Below are 26758 nucleotides of genomic sequence, written 5' to 3'. Positions count from 1 at the left end.
GGGCGGAAAGTCTCGCGAGACATGTGAGTTCTCGCGGGAACTACATTCAAAAAGCCCTGGCGCTTAATCGAGAGCTTGCTGAGTGAATGGGCCGGTGTCTGCGGTGCGGTGGCGTTAACGTCGAGAATCTGAGCGCGGCGAGCTGCAGCAGCAGGGGAAGGGGTGAGGAGAGAGGTAGGGGCAAGGTACCTGGATGGAAGTGCGTGTGAAGAGGGAAGCTGGGGAGCGGCATGGAGAGGACTACTGGGGAGGGGAGAGCAGGGCCCAAGGAAACTGGGGGCCTGGGTCTCCGCCCAGGCTTTCAGCTGGAACAGCTTCTTCGGCGGAACTCAGTTCTTATAAACCAGGTTCCGAGCCGGTCTCAATATTCCGTTGGGCCGCTTCAACGCTCCCGAGGATTCTGCGTAGATACGGAAAGCCGGGTCCGCTGCCTGGGCCTCCGGAGGATAACAAACACTAGATATGCGCTGTCCAGTACGACAGCCAATATAGCCCCATTTGGCAATCCGAAGACTACACCAAAAAGTAACCTCATTAATAATCTTTATAATGACTACATGTTGAAATGATCATCTTTTGGATGTATTGGGTTAAATAACGTATTGTTAAAGTGAGTTTCGCCAGTATTTACTTTTTTTTAAAATGTGGCACCTAGAAAATTAAAAATCGACATGTCTTTTTTGCATTATATTTCTGCTGGACAGCGCTGCCTCATACAGTTACGTGTTGGATTTTGTCCTAGTTGCTTTTTACTCATTTGTTGGTTTAATCTTCTAAAAAAAAACCCTTTAGGTAGATGTTATTGTCCTTGTTTTACGGATGACAAAACAAGACATTGGGTAAGTTGTCCAAGTTGATGCAGCCATTGAGTAGTGAAAGTGGGGTAAGAACTCAAGCAGCCTGATTCCCTGAGCCCCCTGTCTCCTAAATGCTTTGTATATGCTACGTTTCTGAGAGGCAGAACAGAAAAGTGGTTAGGAGCACCAGGCTATGGAACTAGATCCTGTTCCCATCTCATTTAGCCACTTACTACCTGATAACCCTGGGTAAGTTACTTGACGTTTCTGTGCCTCAGTTTGTACATATGTAAAATGGGGGTGAAAGCCTTTTATTTCATATAGTTGTTGAGAGGATTAAATAAGATAATGTTTGCAAAGTACCGAGCACAATGTTTGGCACATTTTTGCTGTGCTTGTTATTCAACCCTGGCTACCTTTCTCCGCAGATTGATAGGTTAATTCTTACACATTCATTACATCTGTTGAAAAGTCACTTCCTCAGGGAAATCTTTCTTGTCCATATTCCCCCTGACCCTGTCCTCACCCCACTACCCAGATTAAGACAGCTGCCCTTTGTTATAGTCTCAGCACCATATACCTCTCTCTCTTGCACTTATCACACTTGTAACTTTACGTATCAGTTATTTGATTTAATGCCTTTCCACTAATAGACTGTAAGATTCAGGAAGGCGGGGATATTGTCTAGTTTGGGGATCACATTGTATCCTCAGCAGTAGCACAGTACCTGACACAAAATAGGAATTCCAGCAAATCTTTGGAATGAATGAGAGCTAATTTTTTGGCTGCCTTGGACATTGCTGGTTGGGATGTCTTGAGGCTAGCTCTGTTTTTTCTTTGGTAAATATTGATGACAGTAGTACTTAGTTCAGGTCCATTAAGAGAATTAAATGTGATAGTGCATTTGAAGCACTCTGCCTGGCAAATGGCAAATCCTTAGCAAATATAAATTATTATTAACAATTAGTGCAACAATTAGTGGCTGGCCCCATCATGTACAGGCTTTGGAAAGTTCTTGCATTTTAGAGCAGTGACAGGCAGCCCTGGATAACATAGGATACCTTTTTTTTCCCCCTGCTTCTAAAATCCTGTATTTCTTCCTTCATCTTCATTCTCAAAGATTTTGCTTCCTAATTTACTGATAAATTGAAGACATTAGAAGGGCACTTAGGCTGACTCCCAACACTATATCTACCTGCTTATCAGTGTACCCATATGCTTTCCTTTACTTTAGATGAAACATTTATGTTCCTGTCCAAAAATCAGACCCTGCACATTCATCACTCCAGTAGTTCTCCATGTTTCTATATCGTTAGTTTTCCTTCTCTCCTGGATCTATCCCATGTCATACAAGCATGCTGTTATTTTTTTCTTAATTTTTTTTTTTTTTTTTTTGTGGTACGCGGGCCTCTCACTGTTGTGGCCTCTCCCGTTGCGGAGCACAGGCTCCGGACACGCAGGCTCAGCGGCCATGGCTCACGGGCCCAGCCGCTCCGTGGCATGTGGGATCTTCCCGGACGGGGGCACGAACCTGTGTGCCTTGCATCAGCAGGTGGATTCTCAACCACTGCGCCACCAGGGAAGCCCTTAAAATTTTTTTTAAAATTATTTTTTTCTTAAAAAATTTTTTGTCTTAAAAAAAAAAACCCCAAAAACTTGATCTTACTTTCTCTCTAGCTACTGCTCCATTTATAATGCGACAAACTTTGCAGCAAAACTATGCAGCAAAACTATGCTTGCTGTCTACTATTCTCCTACCATTCTTTCCAATTCACTCCAATCAGGCCCACATCTCCCCATCAAAACTACTCTTAGGGTCATCTCCTAATTGACCTCCATTAATTCAAATCCATTGGCCAGTTCTCAGTTTTCACCTTATTTAACTTAGCGTTTGGTGCAGTTGACCTTCTGCCTCCTTAGTACATTTTTGTTTATTGACTTCTAGGACAACACATGCTCTTCATTTTCCTCCCACCTCACTGGTCATGCTTGAGTATACTTTACGGTCTTCTTTCCCACCTCATAACAGGGCTCCAACCTTTGTCCTCTTCTCTTTAATTATGCTCATACTTTGGTGATAACAAAGCTCATGTATTTATGCTAATAACTCCCAAATTTATATCTCCAGCCCATACCCTTCTCCTACTTTTATAGCCATTGCTTACTTGACATATTTCATGTTTTAAAACTTAAACCTCTTATTTTCTCTCCCAAACAGTCTTTACCCACAGTTTTTGATGCCTCAACTATCGGCCAATCTATTCTACTAGTTGCTCAGCCAGAAGCTTTGGAGGCATTTAAAAATTCTCTTTCACACATCCCACATTTCCATTTGTCAGAAAATCACGTTGGCTTTCCCTTCAAAATATATGCTATATCTGACCATTTCTCGTCACCTCCTATGGCAGCCACTCTGGTGTGAGCGGTCATCCCACCTGATCTTCTGCTTCCAACTTGCTTCCCTCCAAACTGTTCAACGTATCAGCCAAAATGATCCTTCTAAATGTATCATATCTCTACTCCAGACTTTGCAGTGATGCCCCATTTCACCCAGAGTAGAAAGCTAAAGCCTTTATTTACAATGGCCTGATCTCCATATTCTCCTCTGTTATCTCCTCTGACCTATATATACTCTATCTTGTTCATTCTTTGGACTTCCTTCAACTGTAGTGCTACACCTCTACTTGGAACATGATTTCCCTAAATAGTACATGGCTAATTCTCTTATCCTCTGCAAGGCTTTGCTCAGAAGTCACCTGAGGGGCTCCCCATTCAACACATTTTAAATTTTATCCTAGTTAGGATACACCCACCTCTTCCAAGCTTACTTACCCTGTTTTATTTTTTTTTCCATTTCCACTTTCTAGTGCATTTAGTTATTATATTATTATTGCTTGTCTTCTCCTACTGGAGGGTAAGTTTTATGAAAGCAGAGCCTTTTTTGGGGTCCGCTTGACCACTTGATGTATCTGAAGTGCCCAGAATGGAGCTCGGCACATAGGCATTCAAGAAGTATGTGTTGAAGGAAATGACTACATTGACTGGAGACATGGGAGAATAACTTAATAATGGCTTGTTGCTCTTTGAAGGCAAAGCTGAGTTTAAGCCTGGCCTAAGAGCCTGGAACCAATTTGGAAAGGATGATGAGTGAGGTTGAGTTAAAGTGGAATGTTTCTATATATAATGTTTAAGTCTTTGCTTGAAAATCTAGAATGAGATTGTTCTTTAATTACTCTGAACATGGTGCCTGTTTTGCATGCTTTCTTATGAATAACTAGGAAAATGCTAGTGAGTCTGTTTTCAATAAAGCACATTTAATGTGTTCAGGAAGTTAACACTGTTGTGAAAAATTGTGGACAGGCTAGTCCTTACCTTATGAATCTTATTCAAAGCCATCTTTTTATATTTTAAGTAGCATTTATGCTACTATAAAGTTTTTTGGCTTCTTTTATTGTTCTCTTAACTTGGTTACCTGTATAGTGATATAATTATGAGACCATCCTACCTTAGCATTTAAGGAAGCTTAGCACACAATAACTGAATGGTTTCCTGATAGTGCATCCCTTAGAAGCAAAATTAAATGTATTCATCTTTTTTTTGATTTGGTCTAAAATCGGGTAACAAAATAGTCAGACCTGGCTCTTAGAACAAGAATGCAAATTTGACCATTTAAAAGTCAGGAAGAAAATCTTTAATGCTGTGTTTTTATATAGCAGTGGTATTGAATATATACATACACACACAACACACAAACACACACATATCTTTTATTATTGATATGGAGTTTTTTGTTTAAGCTTAAGTACTTTTATTTCCTCTATTTACAATAGACAGGAAAAAATCATGGAGGCAGATATAATAGCAGATCTTCGATGCAAGCTCAAAGAAGTTGAAGAAGAGCGACTAAAAGCTGCACAGTATGGTTTACAACTAGTGGAGAGCCAGAACGAGTTGCAGAATCAATTGGATAAATGTCGTAATGAAATGATGACCATGACTGAGGTAGGACACTATATTCCTCTGTTTACAAAGATGTGCTTAGCTACTGAAGATCTGTGTTGTCCAGCAATTATTAATATTATTTTTATTTTCTGAGGATTTTAGGCCTAGTTCCCACCCATCCCCATTAAAAGGAAATGAACTAAATGAATTTCTAATATTTTTTCTGACTCAGTGTGTTCTGAGTTTAAAAAATAAGTTATTTTCACTCTCTTTACTACATACTGAATTTTAGACTTTGCTTTGTCTGCACTCTTCCTAGGTGACCTCACTTGTTTCATAGTTTTTGGTAACATCTAAATGCCCCATGATTGTTACACCAAGTCCTTAGTTCTCCCCTAAAGTTTAGAATTTTGTATTCAATTGCCCACTAATGGGCATCTCAGACTTAACATAAACAGAATAGTTAATTCCCTGCCCACTAACCAAACATGCTCTTGCAAAATTCTTTACCTTACTTAGTAAATGTAATAACGTTCATCCAGTTACTTGAGCCAGAAATCTAGGAGTTTTACTCAATATCTTTCTGTCCCTTATTTCTAGTATTTAATCCATTAGTAAGCTCTAAGAACTTGACCTACAAAATATCTATACCACTGCCACTCTAGTTCAGACCACCGTCATCTCTCCCTTAGATTACTACTGTAGCCTTTTGACTAGGTTGCCTGCTTCCTGCATTTGCCATTCACACCATTCATTCTTCACACATCAGCCAAGTGGTCATTGAAGAATATACAAAAGATCATGTCACAGCCCTGCTGAAAGCAAAGAGCAGCTTCCAGTTTTATTTACAACAAAATCCGAGCTCCTTACCTGGATTTGTATATCCCCATGTGATCTGACCTCTTTCAACCTTTGACCTCATCTCAAACTACTTTCCTTTGTTCTTAGCTATACTAGTCCTGCCTTATGGGCCTTACAGGAGCTGTTGCCTCCATCTGAGTGGTTCATCCCCCACTGTCATGAGAGACATGACATGAGAGGGAATTTTGTCTGTCTTGTTCACGGCTGTATCCCTAATATTTGGCATATATTTATTGAAAGAATGAATAAGTCAGTTTTATTTAATAAATGCTCAGTATTGTATTTAAACTTTGATCTCAAAGTTTAACTATATCAGGAAAAAAAAACTAATGGCAACCCTTTTTAAAAATTTTCTCGTATTAAATCTAGTTTTATTTATGTTATTTTTTAAAGCTTGTTGAAGAAGTTTGTACTAATGCCCTTTTTATCTTTAAACTTTCTTGACAGTAAGCAAAAGCCCTCTTAAATACTACTTTTGTCTTAGCACTGTATTCATCTGAGTGGTGTTATGAACATTTATGAACATTTTTCAGATGACTACATTCTGAAAGTGAGAGCTAATTCAGTATTTCTGTTTATACCTTGTCCACTATTTCTTCATTTTACTCAGAGCTACAAGTAGAGCATATTATTATCAAACCAAATAGTTCTCACTAGGAAAACTTAAATGCTATTAATTTTTTTTTTTTTCCTAGCAGAGAGCACTTGACTCATTGACAGCCTTAGAGCACTTTTTACTTCGTTGGCAGGACATAGAAGCAATTACCATATCCCTAGCACGAACGTTAATATAGTCTCAAAATACCTCTAGGGTTAACATTAATACTAACTACAGTTATTTCAGATTTAACATGTGGTTGTTACTTAGAAAGCAGCAAATGTGTGAAACAGGAATGATTCAGCTGAAGGTGAAAACTGCTTATGTGTGATGGCTTTAAGTTATTTTTATGTAATTGAATTATAATTGAATCTCTTTTCAGAATTATGAACAAGAAAAATATACACTTCAGAGAGAAGTTGAGCTCAAGAGTCGAATGTTAGAAAGTTTGAGCTCTGAATGTGAAGCTATTAAACAACAACAAAAAATGCACCTGGAGAAATTAGAAGAACAGCTGAGCAGAAGCCATGGGCAGGAAGTGAATGAACTAAAAAATAAGGTTTGGATATCTCTGTGTTTTAGAACAAAAATATTTCATGCTTATGCAACCATGTGTAAACTTTAGGTGATAGAAGATTTTCTTAGTAACATCTATGCAAAACAGCTGAGATTAAGGGCTCCATCATTTTAATATTAGGAGTGGGAACACTGAGAAACAATAGTTCACCTAAGAGACTTGTATAAATAACATTCTATTAATTAAATAGGATTATTTAATTTTAGCAACTGAGTATTTGTTACGGAGTTTTAGTTTAGTGGTCAGCATAACCTCCTTGCTTAGAGTGCTTAGTATGCTAGTCCCTTTTCAGAAAGACTAGTTCCCTAACCTTCACTGCAACTAGTGGCACACTTTATAATTCCACAAAAGAAGCCAATAGTTTTTGGTAAATTAAGGTACATTAGAGTTGATACTTTATAGTTTGTTTATTGAAGATAAACTAATACATATGATCCACTTCTTACACAATTCCATAAGGGAGGTACCATTATTATCTCCATATAACAGATGAGAAAACCAATGTTTAAACAGATTGAGTAAAGTTGGATAAGATTATAGAGCGAGAAATTAGCAGTCAAAATTTGCACTGAGGCTGTCTGATATCAAAGCCTGTTTCACTGTGTTTCATGTACCATCTTTTAAGATGTTTATATATACCTGTACCACCTATACTGTTAATTAATTCTCATTAAATTGACTCCCTTTTTAAATGTTTTCTCATTTTAAGTAATGGTATCAATGAAATATATTTGAGCTGGTTATGTTTTGTCCTAATATGCAGTCAAAGATAACTATCAAAATATGCTTTCATGTAATACTTAGAATCATCTTGCATACCACTCTGACAAATAATAATTCAGCTTCTCTGAAGTTTCTCTGAGTTAAGACACCAATAACTGTTAATGATGCTGTTTTTTTTCCTGGATATTATTTTCAGTTTAGCAGTAATTTTCATTACCTAAACAAAAAAGAGTAATGTAGGAAATATTCAGAGTCTGAAGTAAAGCCAGTTATAGAGATGGCTTTTTGGTGGAGTAAAGACTAAATAATTCAAAAAAATATTTTCAGTCTTATTGATGTTCTCACATTACTTGTGCCAATAATTTGGAGTTTTATTTGCTATCTTTCTTTCACTTATTTCTCATATTTAATCCATCAACAAGTTCTCAGAACTTGAGCTATGAAATACCCATCTCTGCTATAACACTGCAGTCCAGCTCAACATCGTCTCTCCCCTACTATCCAGGCAGCCTGCTTCCATCATTGCTGTCATACCACTTATTCTTCACACGGCAGCCAAAGTGGCCAGGAATCCAGACCTACTCTGATTACTTGTATGGATTATTTATATGCTTATAAAACAAGGCATGTCACTGTCTGTTAAAAGATGCCTAGCCTTGGCCAAATAGGAAACCCCAATCATCTCACCATACAATAAGTTTGGGTCATTCAGTGATGTTTTTCAGAAGAATGTCCACATTTCAACATAGATCAATCAGCTGAAATTTTTATTTCACATGATGAAAATAGAAAAGGGAAAAGAAATCATGCTAGAAGCCTCTTATTTTTTAAATAGAAAACAAATACCAGGATATATTCTAAGAATGTTGAGACCCTATTGAAGAGAATTCAATATAGATGATAATGAGAACCCTGGACATCAAGCAAAAGCTTTCTATTGATAACAAACCATTCAGTGAGTGTTAAGTGTGGTGCCACATGTTTTACCCACCCAATCTCAGTTGAGAGCCTCACAGTAACGCAGTGATGGTAGGTACGATCACTTAACAGTTTTACATTTGAGGAATGTAAGTGAGACAGGTTAAACCTAGGCCTGACCCTAAAGCTTCACCCTTCTGCTATAAGTTCGTTCCCTTTAAACAGGCATACCGGGCTTCCCTGGTGGCGCAGTGGTTGAGAGTCCGCCTGCCGATGCAGGGGACATGGGTTCGTGCCCCGGTCCGGGAAGATCCCACATGCCGCGGAGCGGCTGGGCCCGTGAGCCATGGCCGCTGAGCCTGCGCGTCCGGAGCCTGTGCTCCGCAACGGGAGCGGCCACAACAGTAAGAGGCCCGCGTACCACAAAAAAAAAAAAAACACAAATAAACAGGCATACCTCAGAGATACTTCAGAGTCAGTTCCAGACCACCACAAAAAAGTGAATATCACAGTAAAGTAAGTCACATGAATTTTTTAGTTTCCAAAGTAGTCTATTGAAGTGTGCGATAGCATTCTGTCTAAAAACAACAATGTATATACCTTAATTTTAAAATATTTTATGGTTAAAAATGCTAACCATCTGAGACTTCAGTGAGTCATAATCTTTTTCTGGTGGAGGGTGTTGCCTCCATGTTGATGGCTGCTGACTGATCAGGGTGGTAACTGAGGCAATTTCTTAAAATAAGACAACAATGAAGTTTGCTGCATCAGTTGACTCTTCCTTTCATGAGCGATTTCTCTATAGCATCAATGCCGTTTGCTAGCATTTTATCCACACTAGAACTTCTTTAAAAATTGGAGTCAGTTGTCTCAAACCCTGCCGCTACTTTATCAACTAAGTTTATGTTATATTCTGTATCATTTGTTGTCATATCAACAATCTTCACAGCATCTTCACCAAGAGCAGATTCCATCTCAAGAAACCACTTTCTTTGCTCATCCATAAGAAGCAACTCCTCATCCATTAACATTTTATCATGAGATTGCCGCAATTCAGTCACATCTTCAGGTTCCACTTCTAATTCTAGTTCTCTTGTTATTTCCACTATATCTGCAGTTACTCCTTCACGGAAGTCTCGAACCCCTCAAAGTCATCCATGAGGGTTGGATTTAACTTCTTACAAGTTCTTGTTAATTTTGATATGTTGACCTCTTTCCATGAATCACAAATGTTCTTAATGGGATCTAGAATGGTGAATCCTTTCCAGAAAGTTTTCAATTGACTTTGCCCAGATCCATCAGAGGAATCACTATCTTAAATAGCTATAGTCTTATAAAATGTATTTAAGTAATAAGAATTGAGAGTCAAAATTACTCCTTGATCCATAGGCTGCAGAATGGATGTGTGTTACCAGGCATGAAAACAGTATGAATCTCGTTGTACATCTTGCTTGGGTGACCAGGTGGATTTTCAGTGAGCAGTACTATTTTGAAAGGAATCTTTTTTCTGAGCAGTAAGTCTCGACAGTAGACTTAACATATTCAGTAAACCATGTTGTAACCAGATGTGCTGTCAGCCAGGCTTTATTGTTGCATTTATAGAGCACAGACAGAGTAGATTTAATATAATTCTTAAGGTGCCTAGGATTTTCAGAATGGTCAGTGAGCATTGGCTTCAACTTAAAGTCACCAGCTGCATTAGCCCCTAGCAAGAGAGTCAGCCTGTCGTTTGAAGCCAGGCACTGACTTTTCCTCTCAAGCTATGGAAGTTCTGGATGACATCTTCTTCCACTGGAAGGCTGTTTTGTGTACATTGAAAATCTATTGTTTGGTGTAGCCACTTTCAGTGATTATCTTAGCTAGATCTTCTGGATAACTTGCTGCAGCTTCTAAATCAGCACTTCCTGCTTCACCTTGCACTTTTTTTTTTTATGTTATGGAGACAGCCTGTTTCATGAACCACCTTCTGCTGGCTTCAAATTTTTCTTCTGAAGCTTTCTCCCCTCTCTCAGCCATCATAGAATTGAGGAGAGTTTGGATTAGGCTTTGGCTTAAGGGAATGTTGTGGCTGTTTTCATCTATCTAGACGTCTGAAATTTTCTCCATATCAGCAGTTAGACTCTTTAGCTTCCTTATCATTTGTGTGTCCACTGGAGTATCACTTTTAACTTCCTTGAAGAACTTTTCCTTTGCACTCACAGCTTGGCTAACTGTTTGGTGCAGGAGGCCTAGCTTTCAGCCTGTCTCAGCTTTTGACATGCCTTCCTCACTAAGCATAATCATTTCTAGCTTTTGATTTAAAGTGAGAGATATGAACACTGAGAGGCCATTGTTAAGGTTAGTAATTGGCCTAATTTTGAGTTGTGTCTTGAATAGGGAGGCCCTAGGAGAGGGAGAGAGATAGGAATGACCATTCATTCGGTAGAGCAGTCAGAGCACACACAACATTTATCGATTAAGTTCACCCTCTTATATGAGTGTGGTTTGTGATGCCCCAAAATAATTACAATAATAACATCAAAAATCACTGATCACCATAACAAATATAATAGTAATGAAAAAGTTGGAAAGATTATGAGAATTTCCAAAATAAGGCACAAAGACAGGAAGTGAGCAAATGCTGTTGGAAAAATCGCTTGGTAGACTCGGCTTGGCTCAGGGTTGCCACAAACCTTCCATTTGTTAAAAAAAAAAAGCAATATCTGGGAAGTGCAATTAAGCAAAATGCAATAAGACAGGGTATGCCTGTATTCTTAGTGTTCCAAGATTTGGAACTATGTAACATTTTGGGAAAAGGAGTTAAATAGTCTTGTTCAGCTTGACTACCTTCCAAAATAGTTATCCTGCAGATACCAGAACAATTTGTATTGCAATTGTATGTTCTGATGACCTTCACTACCTTTTGATTTATAGATTGTGATTTTTTTTTTTACCTTAGTTAGAAAAACTGAAAGCCGAACTAGATGAAGCTAGGCTTAGTGAAAAGCAGCTGAAGCACAAAGTGGATCATCAGAAGGAACTCCTTTCTTGCAAATCAGAGGAAATGAGAATAATGTCTGAACGTGCACACGAAAGCATCTCTTCAGAGATGCTGGCTCTTCAAATTGAGCTAACTGAAATGGAAAGTATGAAGGTAATTTTTATGGCATGTGTATTCTGGAGTTTTCTTTTTTTCCCTTGTATATTTTTCATGTTTTTGTAATAATCCTTATGAGCTAGTTTTAAGGCTGAAATATTTTTTGGCCTAACTTTGATCTAACTAATTAAAAAATGTTTTACAGAATTTTTATTTTTTTAATTTTTTAAAATAAATTTATTTATTTTTAATTTTTGGCTGCATTGGATCTTTGTTGCTGCGCCTGGGCTTAGTTCTCTAGTTCTCTACTGTTTGTTGAGGTGCACAGGCTTCTCATTGCGGTGGCTTCTCTTGTTGCAGGCTCTAGGCGCGTGGGCTTCAGTAGTTGTGGCTCGCGGGCTCAGTAGTTGTGGCTCGCGGGCTCTAGAGCGCAGGCTCACTAGCTGTGGCGCACGGGTTTAGTTGCTCCACGGCATGTGGGATCTTCCCGGACCAGGGCTCGAACCCCTGTCCCCTGCATTGGCAGGTGGATTCTTAACCACTGCGCCACCAGGGCAGCCTTACAGGATTTTTAGATGGATTACTTCAAATAAAGTAAAGCTTTAGGTTACATGATTATGTAAGGCAGACTTTACTTTTAGATTAATAAAACTTCTGGAAGAATTTAGACATTTATCCTGATCCTAGTTTGTGTCATAAAAGCCCAATATAAAAAGTTGGTAGCATGGAAGTTGATATGTATATGAGTATAATTTTTTAAAAATTTTATTATGCACCTTATAACCTTTGACTATTTCTTAGTTTTAGTTTTGGGTGTGAACCACTGCTGATAGATAAACTGAACAGCTGCTAAATGAAGGATTATTCAAGAGAGTTTCTTCTTTTTCCATTCCTGTTGAATAGACCACCCTCAAAGAAGAAGTGAACGAACTACAGTACAGACAAGAACAACTAGAACTTCTTAATACTAATTTAATGCGCCAGGTAGACCGGCTTAAAGAAGAAAAAGAAGAGCGAGAGAAAGAAGCAGTTTCTTACTATAATGCCTTAGAGGTGTTGTGATTACAGTAACATCATCTTTTCCAATTTATAATAAATTGTTGTCTTGCTAATCTAATCTCTATTAGCTAAATTGTTTTCTTTTGAACTTAGAAAGCTCGTGTAGCAAATCAAGATCTTCAGGTGCAGCTAGACCAGGCACTCCAGCAAGCCTTGGACCCTAACAGTAAAGGCAATTCTTTGTTTTCAGAGGTACTTAAAATATTCCATTGATTAAATTGGCATTTCACTTAATAAAAGCATAATTAAACATGTTAATATTTTCTAGGTGGAAGATCGAAGGGCAGCAATGGAACGTCAGCTTATCAGCATGAAAGTCAAGTATCAGTCACTAAAGAAGCAAAATGCATTTAATAGAGAACAGATGCAAAGAATGAAGGTACAGAATTATTATGATCAAAGATTTATTAAACCTATTTTGAATCAGCATTACATGTACAAATATATCAAAGAAGGCATCTTTTCCTTCAAGGAATATACTTACATAATTATTTCTAGAACTGCATGATTTTAGAAAAAACTTTTTAATTGAATGAAAGATCCCTTTTATATTTTATTTTAAAAAATTAATTCTGTGTAGATTTAGTAGTGGTATTTTTAGCATCCATTGATTGATTGAGTTTTTAATTGTTACTCACTAGCCTTGCCAGAGAAATTGAGCTTTTAATTGTTACTCACTAGCCTTGCCATTAGCTCTTTCTTTGTAGAGTGGGAAAAAACAAGTATTAAAAAGTTTTTCTTTCCTACTGTTGGCCTAGTTTCTTTCTGAGGATAGCCCTAAGGTTCCTACTTCAACTAAAACTAGCTCTCTCACAAATCTTCAATTCTCCCACAAAGGCTTAGTTATAGACTGAAATTTGAATTTCCTTTCCTTGTAGTTTCTCAAGTCAAGCATATAATCCCTTCTGATTTTAAGGGTTTGTTGGGCGTCATTTCAGTCAAACAGCTGGTAACAGAAAAACGTGCTGAAGTTAGAAAGATTCCAGTATTGTACCAATCCTTAGACTCCTGATCCCTGACCTGTTGTGCCTAACTCTCCTGAGGTGGTAACTAGAAGTCCGTAAGGCTTCCCGCCTCTTTTTCAGGATGATGAGATTCACCAAAGAAATAGGAAAGGTCAATGATTAAACTTTGGCATTAGATGAACTTGGGATTGAATCCTAGTCTGTCACTTGTTAGTTGTGTGACCTTGAGCAAGTATTTTTATTTTGCAGAGCATCAGTCACCTCATCTGTAAAATAGAGATGATACAACTTGACTCTTAGAGTTGTCCTGGAGTTAAATGAAGTGCTGACTTAAACAATAGTTGTGGCTTTTATTTCTAAGGATTTTAACTGTGCCATCTGGCTTACTGAGGCTCTCCCCTATCTGGGAATTGTTTCTTTGTAAATTTTCTCATATTTTCTCTTTCTTTTCTTTTTGTATTTGTTGGGCTACTGTTATTAATCTCTGAATGTTCCCGTGATACCCCAGACTGTCTTTAGACACAGGTAGCATTCTGAATCTTCTGAGGCTAAATGTGTCTAGCCTCCAGTTTGAAGCAGGAACAAAGAGTGGTCCTTAAAAATGTTAAAACTCACCTTTCTCTCTTACTTGTAACCATAGCTAAAACTTTGTATCATTGCTCGCTTTACTCAAAAATGTATTTAAATTAATTGACATTTTTTAAGAACTACAGAAATTTCCAAAGGCAGAAAGGATTGCTAGGTTTAGATTTTAGTTAATTTCCTTCTGATTGCTGTGTAACTCCAAGTTTAGGTGGAGTCATAATAAGGTAAGTTGATTGCTGCTCTTACAAAATAAATTTATACTTGTATTAAAGGTTGCTTCAGTATCCTTAGATTGCCTTTTACCTTTGCTTTCCATCCTTGTTCTTTGTGAATCGAACATTTGTGAATGTGAGTAGCTTAATAATTTCCCCCCTTAATACTACTGAAGTTAATCAAAATTTTTGAGAAACTGCTTCAGACCCTTAATGAGAGTGCATATGATGAGTACAGCACAGCATTTGGCCAGGCTCATTTACTGCATAAGTAATGTGCTTCCAGACCACAGCCATGCAGCTCAATTATGTTTCACAGAAGTACAAATAATTGTTATGGACTTCAACTATCACTCATAAGTAGTCTAAATAAGTACTAAAGAGTTATGTCTAACTAGATTATTGGTATAAAATGTTTTCAAATTTTTCTAGTCTAGTATTAGACTAGAAATAGCTAATTAGTTTAGCTTCCAAAATGAGGTCAAAGTAATATAGTATAAAATATGAATTGTATCGAAAATATGTTTATCAGACTTTTCCTCTCCCCCACTCAATTTTTATGGGAGGAGGGATTTTTTTTTTCTAGTTACAAATCGCCACATTGCTACAAATGAAAGGGTCTCAAGCTGAATTTGAACAGCAAGAACGGTTACTTGCCATGCTGGAGCAGAAGAATGGGGAAATTAAACATCTCTTAGGTGAAATTAGGAATCTGGAGAAATTTAAGGTATGTATAAACACCTTTAAAAAACACAGCCAAATTTTGGTTTGAGTATCTTAATCCTTCTAACTTGAACGAGTTTCTTTATTATGTAATTAACGTATAATTTCCGTTGAGATTTACCAATATTTAATGTTTTCTTCTAGTTTCTTTATGCTTTTCATATCTGTTGCTGTTGTAAATTGTAACTCAGTTATACTCAGAGTGCCCATATCTTTAGTGTACATACATATCTTTAGTGTATACATATGTATACATACATAGTTTACATACATATACCCCCTTATAATTACTCCCCAGCTCACGATATAGAATACTTCCAGCACTCCAGAGCAGCACTGTCATGTCCCTTTTAAGTGAGTCCTCCCACCTTCTAACTTTGTATCAGCTTTACATGTACAGATACTCTTGAACTTCGTATAAATGGAATCATTCATTACATACTCTTTTGCTTCTGTCTTCCACTCAACATTCTGTCAGTGAGATTTGTTCCTCCTGTTGAGTGTTACCAGTAATTGATTCTTCTTCGGTGCTCTCCACCTCTGTTTTTTAATGGATGCATAGTAATACTTTTGTCACATTGTCCAATATTATGTGGCAACTGGAATTCATAGAGGTCTTTAATACGCTATTTAAAATTTTTTGAAATAAATTCAAAGTCCCAGAAAAGTCATGAAATTATTTCTATACACCCTTCACCCAGATTCCCCAATTATCAATTTCACCACATCTGCTTTTTTATTTTCTCTCTCTCATGTGTGTACATTTTTATCTTAAACATTTGAGAGTAAGTTGCAAACCAGATACCCCTTAACCCTTATGTTGTACCTCAGTGTTGAAGCTTATCATTTTACATAACCGTAGTATTGATACAATGATCAAAATCAGGAAGCTAACATTGATATGTAGTTTTGGCTAAGTTGCCTTTTATATTTTACCAATTACCACTAATGTCTTTCTTGGAAAACAAAAATACCCAAATGCTTTCCTTTCTAGGGTCCAATCTGTGATCATTGTCTTTTTTTTTTTTTTTTTTTTTTTTTTTTTTGCGGTACGTGGGCCTCTCACTGTCGTGGCCTCTCCCGTTGCGGAGCACAGGCCATGGCTCACGGGCCATGGCTCACGGGCCCAGCCGCTCCACGGCATGTGGGATCTTCCCAGACCGGGGCACGAACCCGTGTCCCCTGTATCGGCAAGCCGACTCTCAACCACTGCGCCACCAGGGAAGCCCCATATGTTGTCTTTAATTGCCAAGTCTCTTTAGTCTCCCTTAACCTGGAACAATTCTGTAGGCTTTCTTTAACTTTTATGACCTTGACATTTTTGAAGAGTACAGCCGTTTGCTTTGTAGATTTTCTCTCATTTTAGGGTGTGTGTGATATAATTAGATTCAGGCTATGTATTTTTGATGGAAAACTACAGGAGTATTATTATACCCTTCTCAATGTGTACATCAGGTGGCACATAATGTCTGTTTGTACCGTAACTGGTTATATTAACCTTGATTGGTTGTGGTTATGCCAGCAGGTTTCTCCAGTGTACGGTTATGATTCTTCCCTTTGTAATTAATAAATATCTTGGGGGGAGTTACTTATACCAAGTATATATCTGTTTTTCCTTATACTTGAACATCCATTGATGATTCTTGCCTGAAACAGGTTCTGTGATGATTGCCAAATGATCATTTCATCATTCCTTCTACATTTATTAGTTAGAAGAATAATAAAGGGATTGAAAAGAACTTTCCTCCTCGCTTATTTATTGATATCATATAGCCTCATGAATTCTTATTTTATCCTATGGATTGTAGTCTGTAACTTCTTTATTTACTCTGATCGCCCAGCTTTGGCCAGCAGGAATGCTTCCTTACTCTGGCACAACAAGATATTCCTAGCTCACCTGCCCCAGCCTTGGAATCAGCATTTCTGCAAGGAGCACGGGTTCCTTTAAGTGGACAATGGCACTTAGAAACCAAGAAATGGGCACTAGATGTGCTTATTGCTACTGGAATGTTATCACTTCTAGACCCTTTTAGCAGACAGAACTAGAAGTCTGTGTGCATATATTTAGTGTATTTATGTATGTGTTATATGCATATTTATGAATGTTTTGTGTGAATAGGTTTGTGTGAGTATATGTATTTATATATATATATACACATAAGAAAACCTTGATTTCATACTTAATAACTCCAGTTTGAATCTGATACCACAGGCTTCATTGCCTACCCCGTTTTACCCACCAGTGAAAAACCTGGCGGTTATTGTCCTCAATATATTTGCTTATTTACTCATTCTTAGAATACATATATTGATAGTTTCAGAATTACCCTACTCACTGAAGTTCAGGATTTGTTTGTAGTTCTTTTTGTTTTTAGCCTGAGGGTATATAGTCAAAATACTGTGTTCAAAAGTTAACTTGGGTTTTTTTTTTCCCCTCCTCCCTTACTCCTCTTTGGTATGAGTGTGTTATGCATCTGAAATACAGTTAGGTAGGTTTGTTTCTGTTTCTATTTTGTTTTGTTGCCCTCCATCCATCCTTGTTGAATTTATGTATATACTTTTTTCCATGTGAAACATTAACAAGGTTCTAAAAGAACTATAAAGAAGATACACTCAGAGACATATCTGTCTGCCCATCCCTCCTATGCTGTTTCCACCCCACCCCTTTAGGTAGCCAATTTCATTTGTTTCTGATTTACTCATGCTGTTTCTTTTTGCAAAAAGAGCAGCTTTATATAGGCTTTATTTTCTCCCTTTTTTTTTTTGGACAAAATGTAGCAATAACACAGATAGTTTTTTATACTTTCCTTTTTTTCATTTAACTTTAACCTGGAAATCACTTCATCTCAGTTTAGAGAGACTTCCTAATTCTTATTAACAGCAACAAAGAATTCCATTGTATGGATTCTTATACATTCTCCTGTTTCTGGGTATTTAGATTATTTCCATTATTTTGCAGTTATATACAGTGCTATATATACAGTGCTACAAAGTACATTTTGCATAGATTTGCATTTCCTTATTGTTGTAGATGTATCATCAGGGATAATTCCTACAGTGCAATTGCTGGGTAAAAAGTAAATTAATACATAGTTTTGTTAGATGTTCCCAAACTCCTCCACATGGCTTGTACCAATTTAGATTCCCGCTGGCAATAATGTATCATAGTGCATATCATTGTTTTATAGGTGTATTTATTTGCCTGTGTGTATAGAGGACTTAACACGTTTTCTTGTAGTATTTGTACAGTTTCACTTTTTACATTTAGAGATCTGATCTCTACTGAATTTTATTCTCGTGTATAGTGTGAGATATAAGTTGAGTTTTATCTTTTCCAAATAACTAGCCAGTTGTCCCAGCATCATTTATTAAGAAGTCAATCTCGGTGGCAGTGATTTGTTTATTTATTTACTTTATTTATTTATTTACTGGCTGCATTGGGTCTTCGTTGCTGCACGCGGGCTTTCTCTAGTTGCGGCGAGCAGGGGCTACTCTTCGTTGCAGTGTCCAGGCTTCTCATTGTGGCTTCTCTTGTTGCAGAGCATGGGCTCTAGGCATGCGGGCTTCAGTAGTTGTAGCACGTGGACTCAGTAGTTGCAGCACATGGGCCCTAGAGCTCGCAGGCTTCAGTAGCTGTGGCGAGTGGGCTCAGTATTTACAGTGCATGGGATCTAGGGCATGCAGGTTCAGTAGTGGCTCGCGGGGTCTAGAACACAGGCTAAGTAGTTGTGGCACATGGGCTTAGTTGCTCCACAGCATGTGGGATCTACCCGGACCAGGGATCAAACCTATGTCACCTGCATTGGCAGGCAGATTCTTAACCACTGTGCCACCAGGGAAGTTCCTGTGGCAGTGATTTAATATGACACCTATACCATATATCAAATATCCATTTATGCTTGAGTCTATTTCTGGATTTTCCATTCTATTCCACTGGCCTACTTCTCTGCACATCAGACTCATGCTTTTAATTTTAGAGGTTTTATAGTATGTTTTGTCTGGTAAGGCTATTCTCCCACCATAGCTTTTCTTTCTCAGCATTTTTCCTGGCTATTCTTTCATGTTTGTTTTTCCCTATGAACATCTTGTCTAGCTCCAAAAAAAATTTGTTGGCATTTTTATTAGGATTGCATTGAATTTATAAATTAACTTAGGGAGCACAGATATCTTCACACTAAAGAATTAATTAAAGTTTACAAATGACAAATTTTGTAAACATTAATAACCTTTTAGGCATTCTAAATTGTAGCTGTTAGTGTATCATAAAATTTTAAGTTTATATAACTTTCTTTCTCTTGTAAGAACTGTTGAAAGGACTGCAATTTTGGTTAAATTTGCAAAACATCTCTTGGCAGGTGTATGTGGCTCACTAGTGGACTCTGCACTATACTTTGACAATTACAGCTTTAAATTAGGGGCTTTTACCTGCAATCTCTGAAATTGTTTACACGTTTTTAAGCAGAGTTACATTTTTTTTTCCCCTAGAGAAATTGTACAGAGATTCCATCAGAATCTCAGAAGAGTGGGCACCAAAAATAACTGTAAGGATCTCCACTCTTTTTTATATTTTTGTAATTTATGGCTTTGTCATAAAGGCCAGAACTAAACCCTGTGAGTATTTGTTTCTTCCATTTTAAAAGCCAGAAGAGAGAAACCAGAGGGAGGATACAGGTGTACTTAGAACCATAGGCTTTGGAGACAGATCTGCGTTCAGATTCTCTCTTCTCAGTTTACTTGCCTGTAGCATTGTGAGCCAGTTCCCTCATCTGTAGGAGAGGAATGCTCATTCTTGTACCTACTTCAGAAGGTAAATGAGTTAAGTGGATAGTGCTTAGCACAGTGTCTGCCATATGATAAGCATTCAATAAGTGGTAGCTGATACTATTATTAATAAACCTATGCTAACCTAATTTGTTACTTATTTTAAGTAATAAGAATTGTTTTCTTTAGAGTTTATATGAAAGTATGGAATCTAAGCCTTCAGCCAACTCTGTTGCTCTGGAAGATGACACCTATTACACAGATTTACTTCAAATAAAGCTTGAAAACTTAAAGTAAGTGTTGGGGGCCTGGGAAGACAGAGACTTTTTTGACTTGCTTATAATAAGTGGTTATAGTTTCGTTTTTAAATTGCCAAAAGAAAATTCCAGAAAGGAATGGCAACAGAAATACCTCTGTGTAGCAAATGAGATTTATTCAAGATATAATTAGTGCTGGTTATTGAAGAAAAATACTTTCAATGAATAATGAAATGTTTTTAGTTCTTTATGTTTTTCATAAAGCTTTTCAGATTAGTAAGTAAAAAAGAACTTTAAAGTAGAAAATGTTCTTATAGTCTAAATTTTTAAAGAATAAATATCATGTAACTTAAAACTTAAAGGAATTTATTTATACATGCGTAAATGTGGAAAATATGCCCCCCTTTGTTCATTTCCTTTGAAATGAGATTGTTTTTCTAATTTGAAACTGCTATTGTTAAATATAAAAAAGCTTATTTTGCTTATTGTTTCTTTGTTACTAAAAACCCAGGGAAATACATTTTACTAAGAGTTCAAATATATAATATAGTAAATAATTTGTAGTAACTATTACACTTGCTTATTGTGTTATTTTAATATTCCTTGGTTCTCTTTTTTTTTTTTATTAATATAGCAAAGAGAATGAAAGCACTAAAGGTGAATTGTCCATCCAGCGAATGAAAGCATTATTTGAGAGCCAGCGGGCTCTGGATATTGAGCGAAAACTTTTTTTGAATGAAAGGTGCCTCCAGCTTTCCCAAAGTGAAAATATGAAACTGAGAGCTAAACTAGATGAGTTAAAACTGAAGTATGAACCTGAAGGTATGTATGTCTCATATTTTGTCTTTTCTATCACAAGAAGCTCTGAGAGATCATATCATTTTTTTTCCTTGCTACAGCGTTATGCACATCATATTACAAACTAATTTGGCTATGTATCTGTATTTAATAAATTTATTGCTACAAAATGTGTAGGAAAATTCAAAGAAACTGGGTACTAGATGTGCATGAATATAATGGGTATTCTTTTTGGATATCTGTATAGTAGAACCTTGACATTTGAGACTTTTCCATTTAAGATTGCAGCATCTTACATAATACCAAAGAGTTCAGTTTTGTTGAGGCAACTGATGTTTGAGAGCTATATTAGTTAATACTAATGTTTATAGAAAACTTAAAATAATGGAGACTTAAACAAGATAGGTATTTATTCCTCTCCCTGATAAAAGTCTGGAGGGGGCATTCTAAGACTGATCAATGTCAGGATCTAGGCTTCTTTTGCATTGTTCATCAACATATATCTCCTTGAGCAGAATTTAGTTACATGGCCTTACCTGCCTATAGGAGTAGCAGAGAAATTCAGCCTTGATTCTCAGGGTCCATGTTCCCAACTAAATCTTTGGGATTCTATTAAGGAATAGCAGGACGGATATTAGAGGACAACTATCAAGTGTAATCACTGAGATAGGAAATAGCCTAAGCATGTAGGCTCTGCATATGATACATTTTAAAAAGTGATTTTACATTATGTAAATTAAAAAATAAAAGGCCCAAAATAAAAGAGTCTAAGAATGTGATGGTTCTTAGACCAAAAAAAAGTTCTGTTACATGTTTTAGGTTATAGATTTTTCAGCCCCTATACTGTTCACATGCCTACAACTTTCTCTTCATTATTATTTCAGTGACTGAAGTGATTCTCAACAATAGTGGGGAGGTTGTCAGCAATAATAAGGATTCTTTATAGTTTAAAAAAGCTTCTTTTCCCCTTATCCTTTCTCCCTTCCCTGATTAATAGCCTGTCCTGATTAAGAATTATCCATTTCAAATTTCAAAGGTCTGCTGTGAACTGAATACAGCAAGCAGGAGGAAGTATAATGAATCTAGATGGTGTGGATTTCAAAGGAGCAGTGCTAGAGAAAGGGAAAATACTGATTTAAAAACAATAGTGATACCAACAGGAACACCAGCCCCACATTCAACCATGGTTTCTCCAACCTCACCAATATTTTGATATTGAAAATGAAAGACACATTGGTATGGGGGTACAGAAAAGGTATTAGAACAGTTAATTCTGTGACTATGTATATGGACCCGCATAAGGGATGGAATGATGTTATGTTAATCCTTATAAGACACAGTATTGAGTCTTCACTCAATGGGTGCTTTTAATCCCCATTTTACAGGTAAAGAAAACAAAGCTCACGCCTTAGATTAAATGTGAATGCATATAGCACATTAACACGGTGCTTTACACTTAGTAGTTGCTCAATAAATGATGACTATTATTATTCAAGGTTTAAAAAAAGAAAATACAAAGCTCAGAGAGATTAAGGACTTTCCCAAGGTCACCCAGCTGCAGAGTGTTGTTAGCACTAGGATTAGTACCTGGATTCCTTGACTCTTCGCCACTATATCCTTCCTGATTTCCATGGTGAGATCTTATGAAGCCCCATGCAACTTTTATCATAACCCTAGAAGAGAACATTTAAGTGTTCATTCCTAGAGAGTCAAATATATTGAGATCCTAAGGAAAAATTTATAGCCAGATAACCTCGAAAAGATATAGTTACTGGAATCCATGAAAAAGAAAGGATTAAAGACAATGTATTTCAGTAAGGAGATGAATGGGTTTTAAAGGAATGGAAGTGGGAAAAAAGGAAAGGAAAAAAATACATTTATAACTAGTTTTACCTTATGTTGATTGTGTGTTTGATTTATTGACTAGGTCTATTTTTAATTGGTTTTTTTCTCAGAGAAAATTGAAGTGCCTGTACTCAAAAAGAGGCGTGAGGTACTTCCTGTGGATATAACCACCCCTAACGATGTATGTACCACCAGTGCTGTTGAGGAAGAAGTTTATAGATTACCACCTAAGAAAGAGGAGGTACAGTCCTGTCCTAACAATTTAGAAGATAACTTGCAATTGGAAAAGACAGTTTCTGTAAGCACATCAGGAGTCATTCTGTCTCCTTACAAAAATCTGTCCGTGGGTCCTCAGCCAAGGAAGGAAAAGAAATGTGTGAAACTTATAGGAGTTCCAGCTGAGTCGGAAGCCTTAAGTGAAAGAAGTGGAAACACCCCTAACTCTCCCAGGTCAGTGTCCTCTTTCCTTCAAGGCAGTGAGCAGCCTTCTCCATCTCTTCTCTATCGCTGCATGAACTGCACTATCTGTTTCTTTATCTATTTTCTTAGTATTGCATGCAGTATAATTCCCCAATTTCATCTGCCTACCTTCCGATTTTCTAAAACTTTAAGAAAGACTAAAATGATTACAGGGGAAAAGGACTCCTGAATAAGGGAATTGTTTTAAAAAGTAACACTTTTCTATGTCATGAGGCAGAAATACCCCAGTCTAGTACCTCTTTGAATGTTTTGTTGGTTTGAATAAATGTACAGTTTTATTTTTTTCCTGGTTCAAGAGTTGCCGTGAAAAAAAATTAACTTATCTCCTAAAAGGGCTTTCCATTAGTCTAAGAAATTCAGCCTTCCAAAAAACTGTTAGGTGAAATGTTTTATGGCTTTCGAAATTGTTTATCCTAAGCCTTCAAGAATGTGCTTTAATACCTATTCTGACATTTTAAAATATCACAGGTAATTCATTTTCAATTTACACCCAAACTTCAAAGCCTCTAGTTTCTGCATAATTGAGTTTGTGACTAAAAGAGGAAGTGTCAGACGTGTGTCTGTAGGAATTAATGTTTTAAGGACCTTATCCTTTAAAAAAAAAAATTAAAATAATAGAAGGCAGAAGGTAAGAGAAGTGAGTGGAAGGAAAAGGTAGGTACAGTGGCTGAGGTTAGGGTGGTATAAGAAACACGTTCTTGGGCTTCCCTGGTGGCTCAGTGGTTGAGTCCGCCTGCCAATGCAGGCGACACGGGTTCGTGCCCCGGTCCGGGAAGATCCCACATGCCGCGACTGGGCCCGTTCATGGCCCATTGGCCATGAGTCATGGCCGCTGAGCCTGCGCGTCCAGAGCCTGTGCTCCGCAACGGGAGAGGCCACAACAGCGAGAGGCCCGCGTACCGCAGGTGTGTGTGGCAGGACCAAGAATGGGCAAAAAAGAAGTGAATGTGGAAAATGGAGAAGGTAAAAAAAGATGGTAAAAGATGAAGGATGTCTTTATGCAGTGGAATGAAAAATGTAATTAAAATAAATAGACATTCTAAAAATTAAGCATATTGATGTGAAAATAGTTAGCTTGGATTGTCTGCTATGAAAGGAGATCTTTAAGGTACTCCCAGGGTCAGTCTTTGATGGAGGGGTACAGAATAAGACATTTTACTAGTATGCATTCGAATTGAAATGGTAAGACATAGCCCACCTTATGTAAAAGGGCTTTCTTGTATGTTTTATCTGATTTGTCTTCAAGTCTTCCGTGCTACTAAACAGTATTCAACAAAGAAAGCACTTCAACAATATTGCAGTTATTAGAATTAGTAATAGGAGTAATGTATTACTCCATTTCTTGAAATTTTATGTAATCACATTATAACCCATAAGTCACATAAAATCAAAGCTTAATATTCTCAAGGAAGAAGCAGCTTTAAATGAATGATATCTGATACACACATGGTTTCGAGTAGTTCTGAAGTGAATTCAACAGGTTATGCTTGTATATATGTGATTCACTGTGTATGTGTGTTTTGACCATTGTATATTCCTGGAGGTGAATTTCCAGAAATGATCAGTGCAAACCTTACTATCTACGTTGTCTTCATTTCTTTTTCTGCCTTTTTTTGCTTGATAAAAATTATTTAAGCAAATGTATTTAGCTACTTGTTTGACTCAAGTAGCACGTTGGAATGTTTTTGTCTTGCTAAACAAAAACAAATAAAATAACAAAACATTTGTTTTTGTGTGTGTGTGTGTGTCCATCTGCTAACTTTAGATGTTTCCAACCTTTTGCTCTCTGCATGCTTAACTTAGACACACAATCCTATGGTAATATTGTAATAATAAATACGGCTTTTATTGGGAACTTCACTATTGCATGCTTTATAAATTTAATTGATGCTCTTGTTATAAAATATCCTTATAGGCACTTTAAAATATCTCTTCACTTTTTTTTCTTAAATTATTATTTTGCTAGTTGAAATTCAATTTGAGTTTTTTTAATGAGATAAATAGACGTCTATTCATGCAGCCCAGGATTCCTTGTTAATTTTTATCTTGCGTTTGCCTTTTGTAAGTCATGTTAACATTAAAATACTGCTCTAGCATTAAAATTTTTTTTGTTAGTTGTGTTTATCATGATAGGCACCCTCATTATATTTTAATTCTTTAATTTAGGCCTTGCCATGGCTTTTTATTCAACCTTAAAGACATTTCTTTAGACATCTGAAAAATTAAGTCTATTGATATAAAAAGGTTCTTTTAGTGCAGCAGTGACTTAGTTTTTTTAATGGTATTGAAGTCAACTATAATTTTTCTCCTTATATACCTAAAAAAAAAAAAATCACCATGTCTCATTAAGAGGTCCATTATACTGGTGGATTGTTTCTTCTTTAATTTTTCCTAACCACATTTGAATTCAGAGTGGATGCTTTAATGCCTGTAGGTTAGCTGCTGAATCAAGGCTTCAAACAGAAGTTAAAGAAGGGAAAGAAACTGCAAGCAAATTGGAAAAGGCAACCTGTAAGAAATCACACCCTATTGTATACGTGTCCTCCAAATCAACTCCAGAGACCCAGTGCCCTCAGCAGTAAAGACTTAATAAGAGTAAGGTACCACTTGCCCAAAAGATTGCTCTGGAGGTTAGTTAAGATTGTCTTTATCTGAAGTATACCATCTTGTAGCTTATTTCCTTCTACTCATTGTGCCAGGAACTGGCACTTTCATGCTCCTTTCACCAAACATTCAAAATGTGGTTGTGATTCTAACCAGGAGAGTTCCCTAAGTGATGAACTATGAATCACAGTGAAGAAACCATTAGCTGAAGGAAAGTGTTATTACAAATTTATTGGTTACATTGTATATAGATTTTTAAAGTACCTTCAGAGCCATATATATTTGAAAAAAGAACACATTAACTATTATATTTTTCTATGTACATTTTTATGAACGTAGTTTTTCACTATGTCGTGAAAATAGAAAACTTGGTTTAAAAATATATATTATATTGTAACTAGATTTTGTCAGCGTGTAAAGCACATATGTTCATCTTTGTATTCATATACATGATTTAAATTTTGTCTCAATTACATGAAAAAAATAATTTTGAAATTTAAAATAAAACTGCTATAATTTCTCCCCTTTTTGTTTTTTTACTCTGTATGGATAATAGCATGTTATCAAAGGGAATAAAGGAAGAAAAAAGAAACTTCAGGGATTCGTAATTCCCTGGTACATATAATTTATATATATATATATATATATATATATATATATATATATATATATATATACACATACACAGACACACACACAATATATATTTTCAATTCTAAACTTTACAAATAAAGACTTTTTCCTGTAAATGATTATAGCTTTGTCTATAACTTAATTTCATGTATACATTAAGTGGGTGTATTGGAAGTTTATTTTAAGGAATGCATTTTGTATAAATAGGGAGGCTGACAAGTCCAAAATCTACAGAGTGGGCTGGCAGGCTGTAGACCCAAAGAAGAGCTGACGGCACAGTTCAAGTCCAAAAGCTGTCTGCTGCAAAAGATTCCCTTGTTCAGGGGAGGTCAGCCTTTTGTTTT

The 26758-nt window shown here is 36.7% G+C and overlaps 1 protein-coding gene across 5 annotated transcripts; it reads left to right on the top strand.

The window, feature by feature from the left end:
• Window positions 1-5: 5 nt before the first annotated feature.
• SPDL1 (spindle apparatus coiled-coil protein 1) lies at window positions 6-26300 on the top strand. 5 transcript variants are annotated; one of them, XM_067732891.1, is made up of 12 exons: window positions 17-174; window positions 4628-4799; window positions 6581-6757; window positions 11355-11549; window positions 12396-12545; window positions 12645-12743; window positions 12820-12930; window positions 14900-15040; window positions 19987-20090; window positions 20689-20876; window positions 22808-23147; window positions 25612-26300. In XM_067732891.1, exons 2-12 carry the CDS (start codon window positions 4641-4643, stop codon window positions 25757-25759), a joined length of 1812 nt encoding a protein of 603 aa, XP_067588992.1. In that variant the 5' UTR covers window positions 17-174; window positions 4628-4640; the 3' UTR covers window positions 25760-26300. The 5 variants fall into 5 exon arrangements, with proteins under 5 accessions (XP_067588991.1, XP_067588988.1, XP_067588992.1 ...); XM_067732890.1 differs by lacking the exon at window positions 25612-26300 and having other exon boundaries at window positions 6-162; window positions 22808-25591; XM_067732887.1 differs by lacking the exon at window positions 25612-26300 and having other exon boundaries at window positions 13-174; window positions 22808-25591.
• The last annotated feature ends 458 nt before the right edge of the window (window positions 26301-26758 follow it).

This window comes from Pseudorca crassidens, chromosome 3, assembly GCF_039906515.1.
Source record: "Pseudorca crassidens isolate mPseCra1 chromosome 3, mPseCra1.hap1, whole genome shotgun sequence".
NCBI lineage: Eukaryota > Metazoa > Chordata > Mammalia > Artiodactyla > Delphinidae > Pseudorca > Pseudorca crassidens.
The sequence above is the reverse complement of the archived record's forward strand: the minus strand, read 5'-3'. Positions and strand labels throughout refer to the sequence as shown.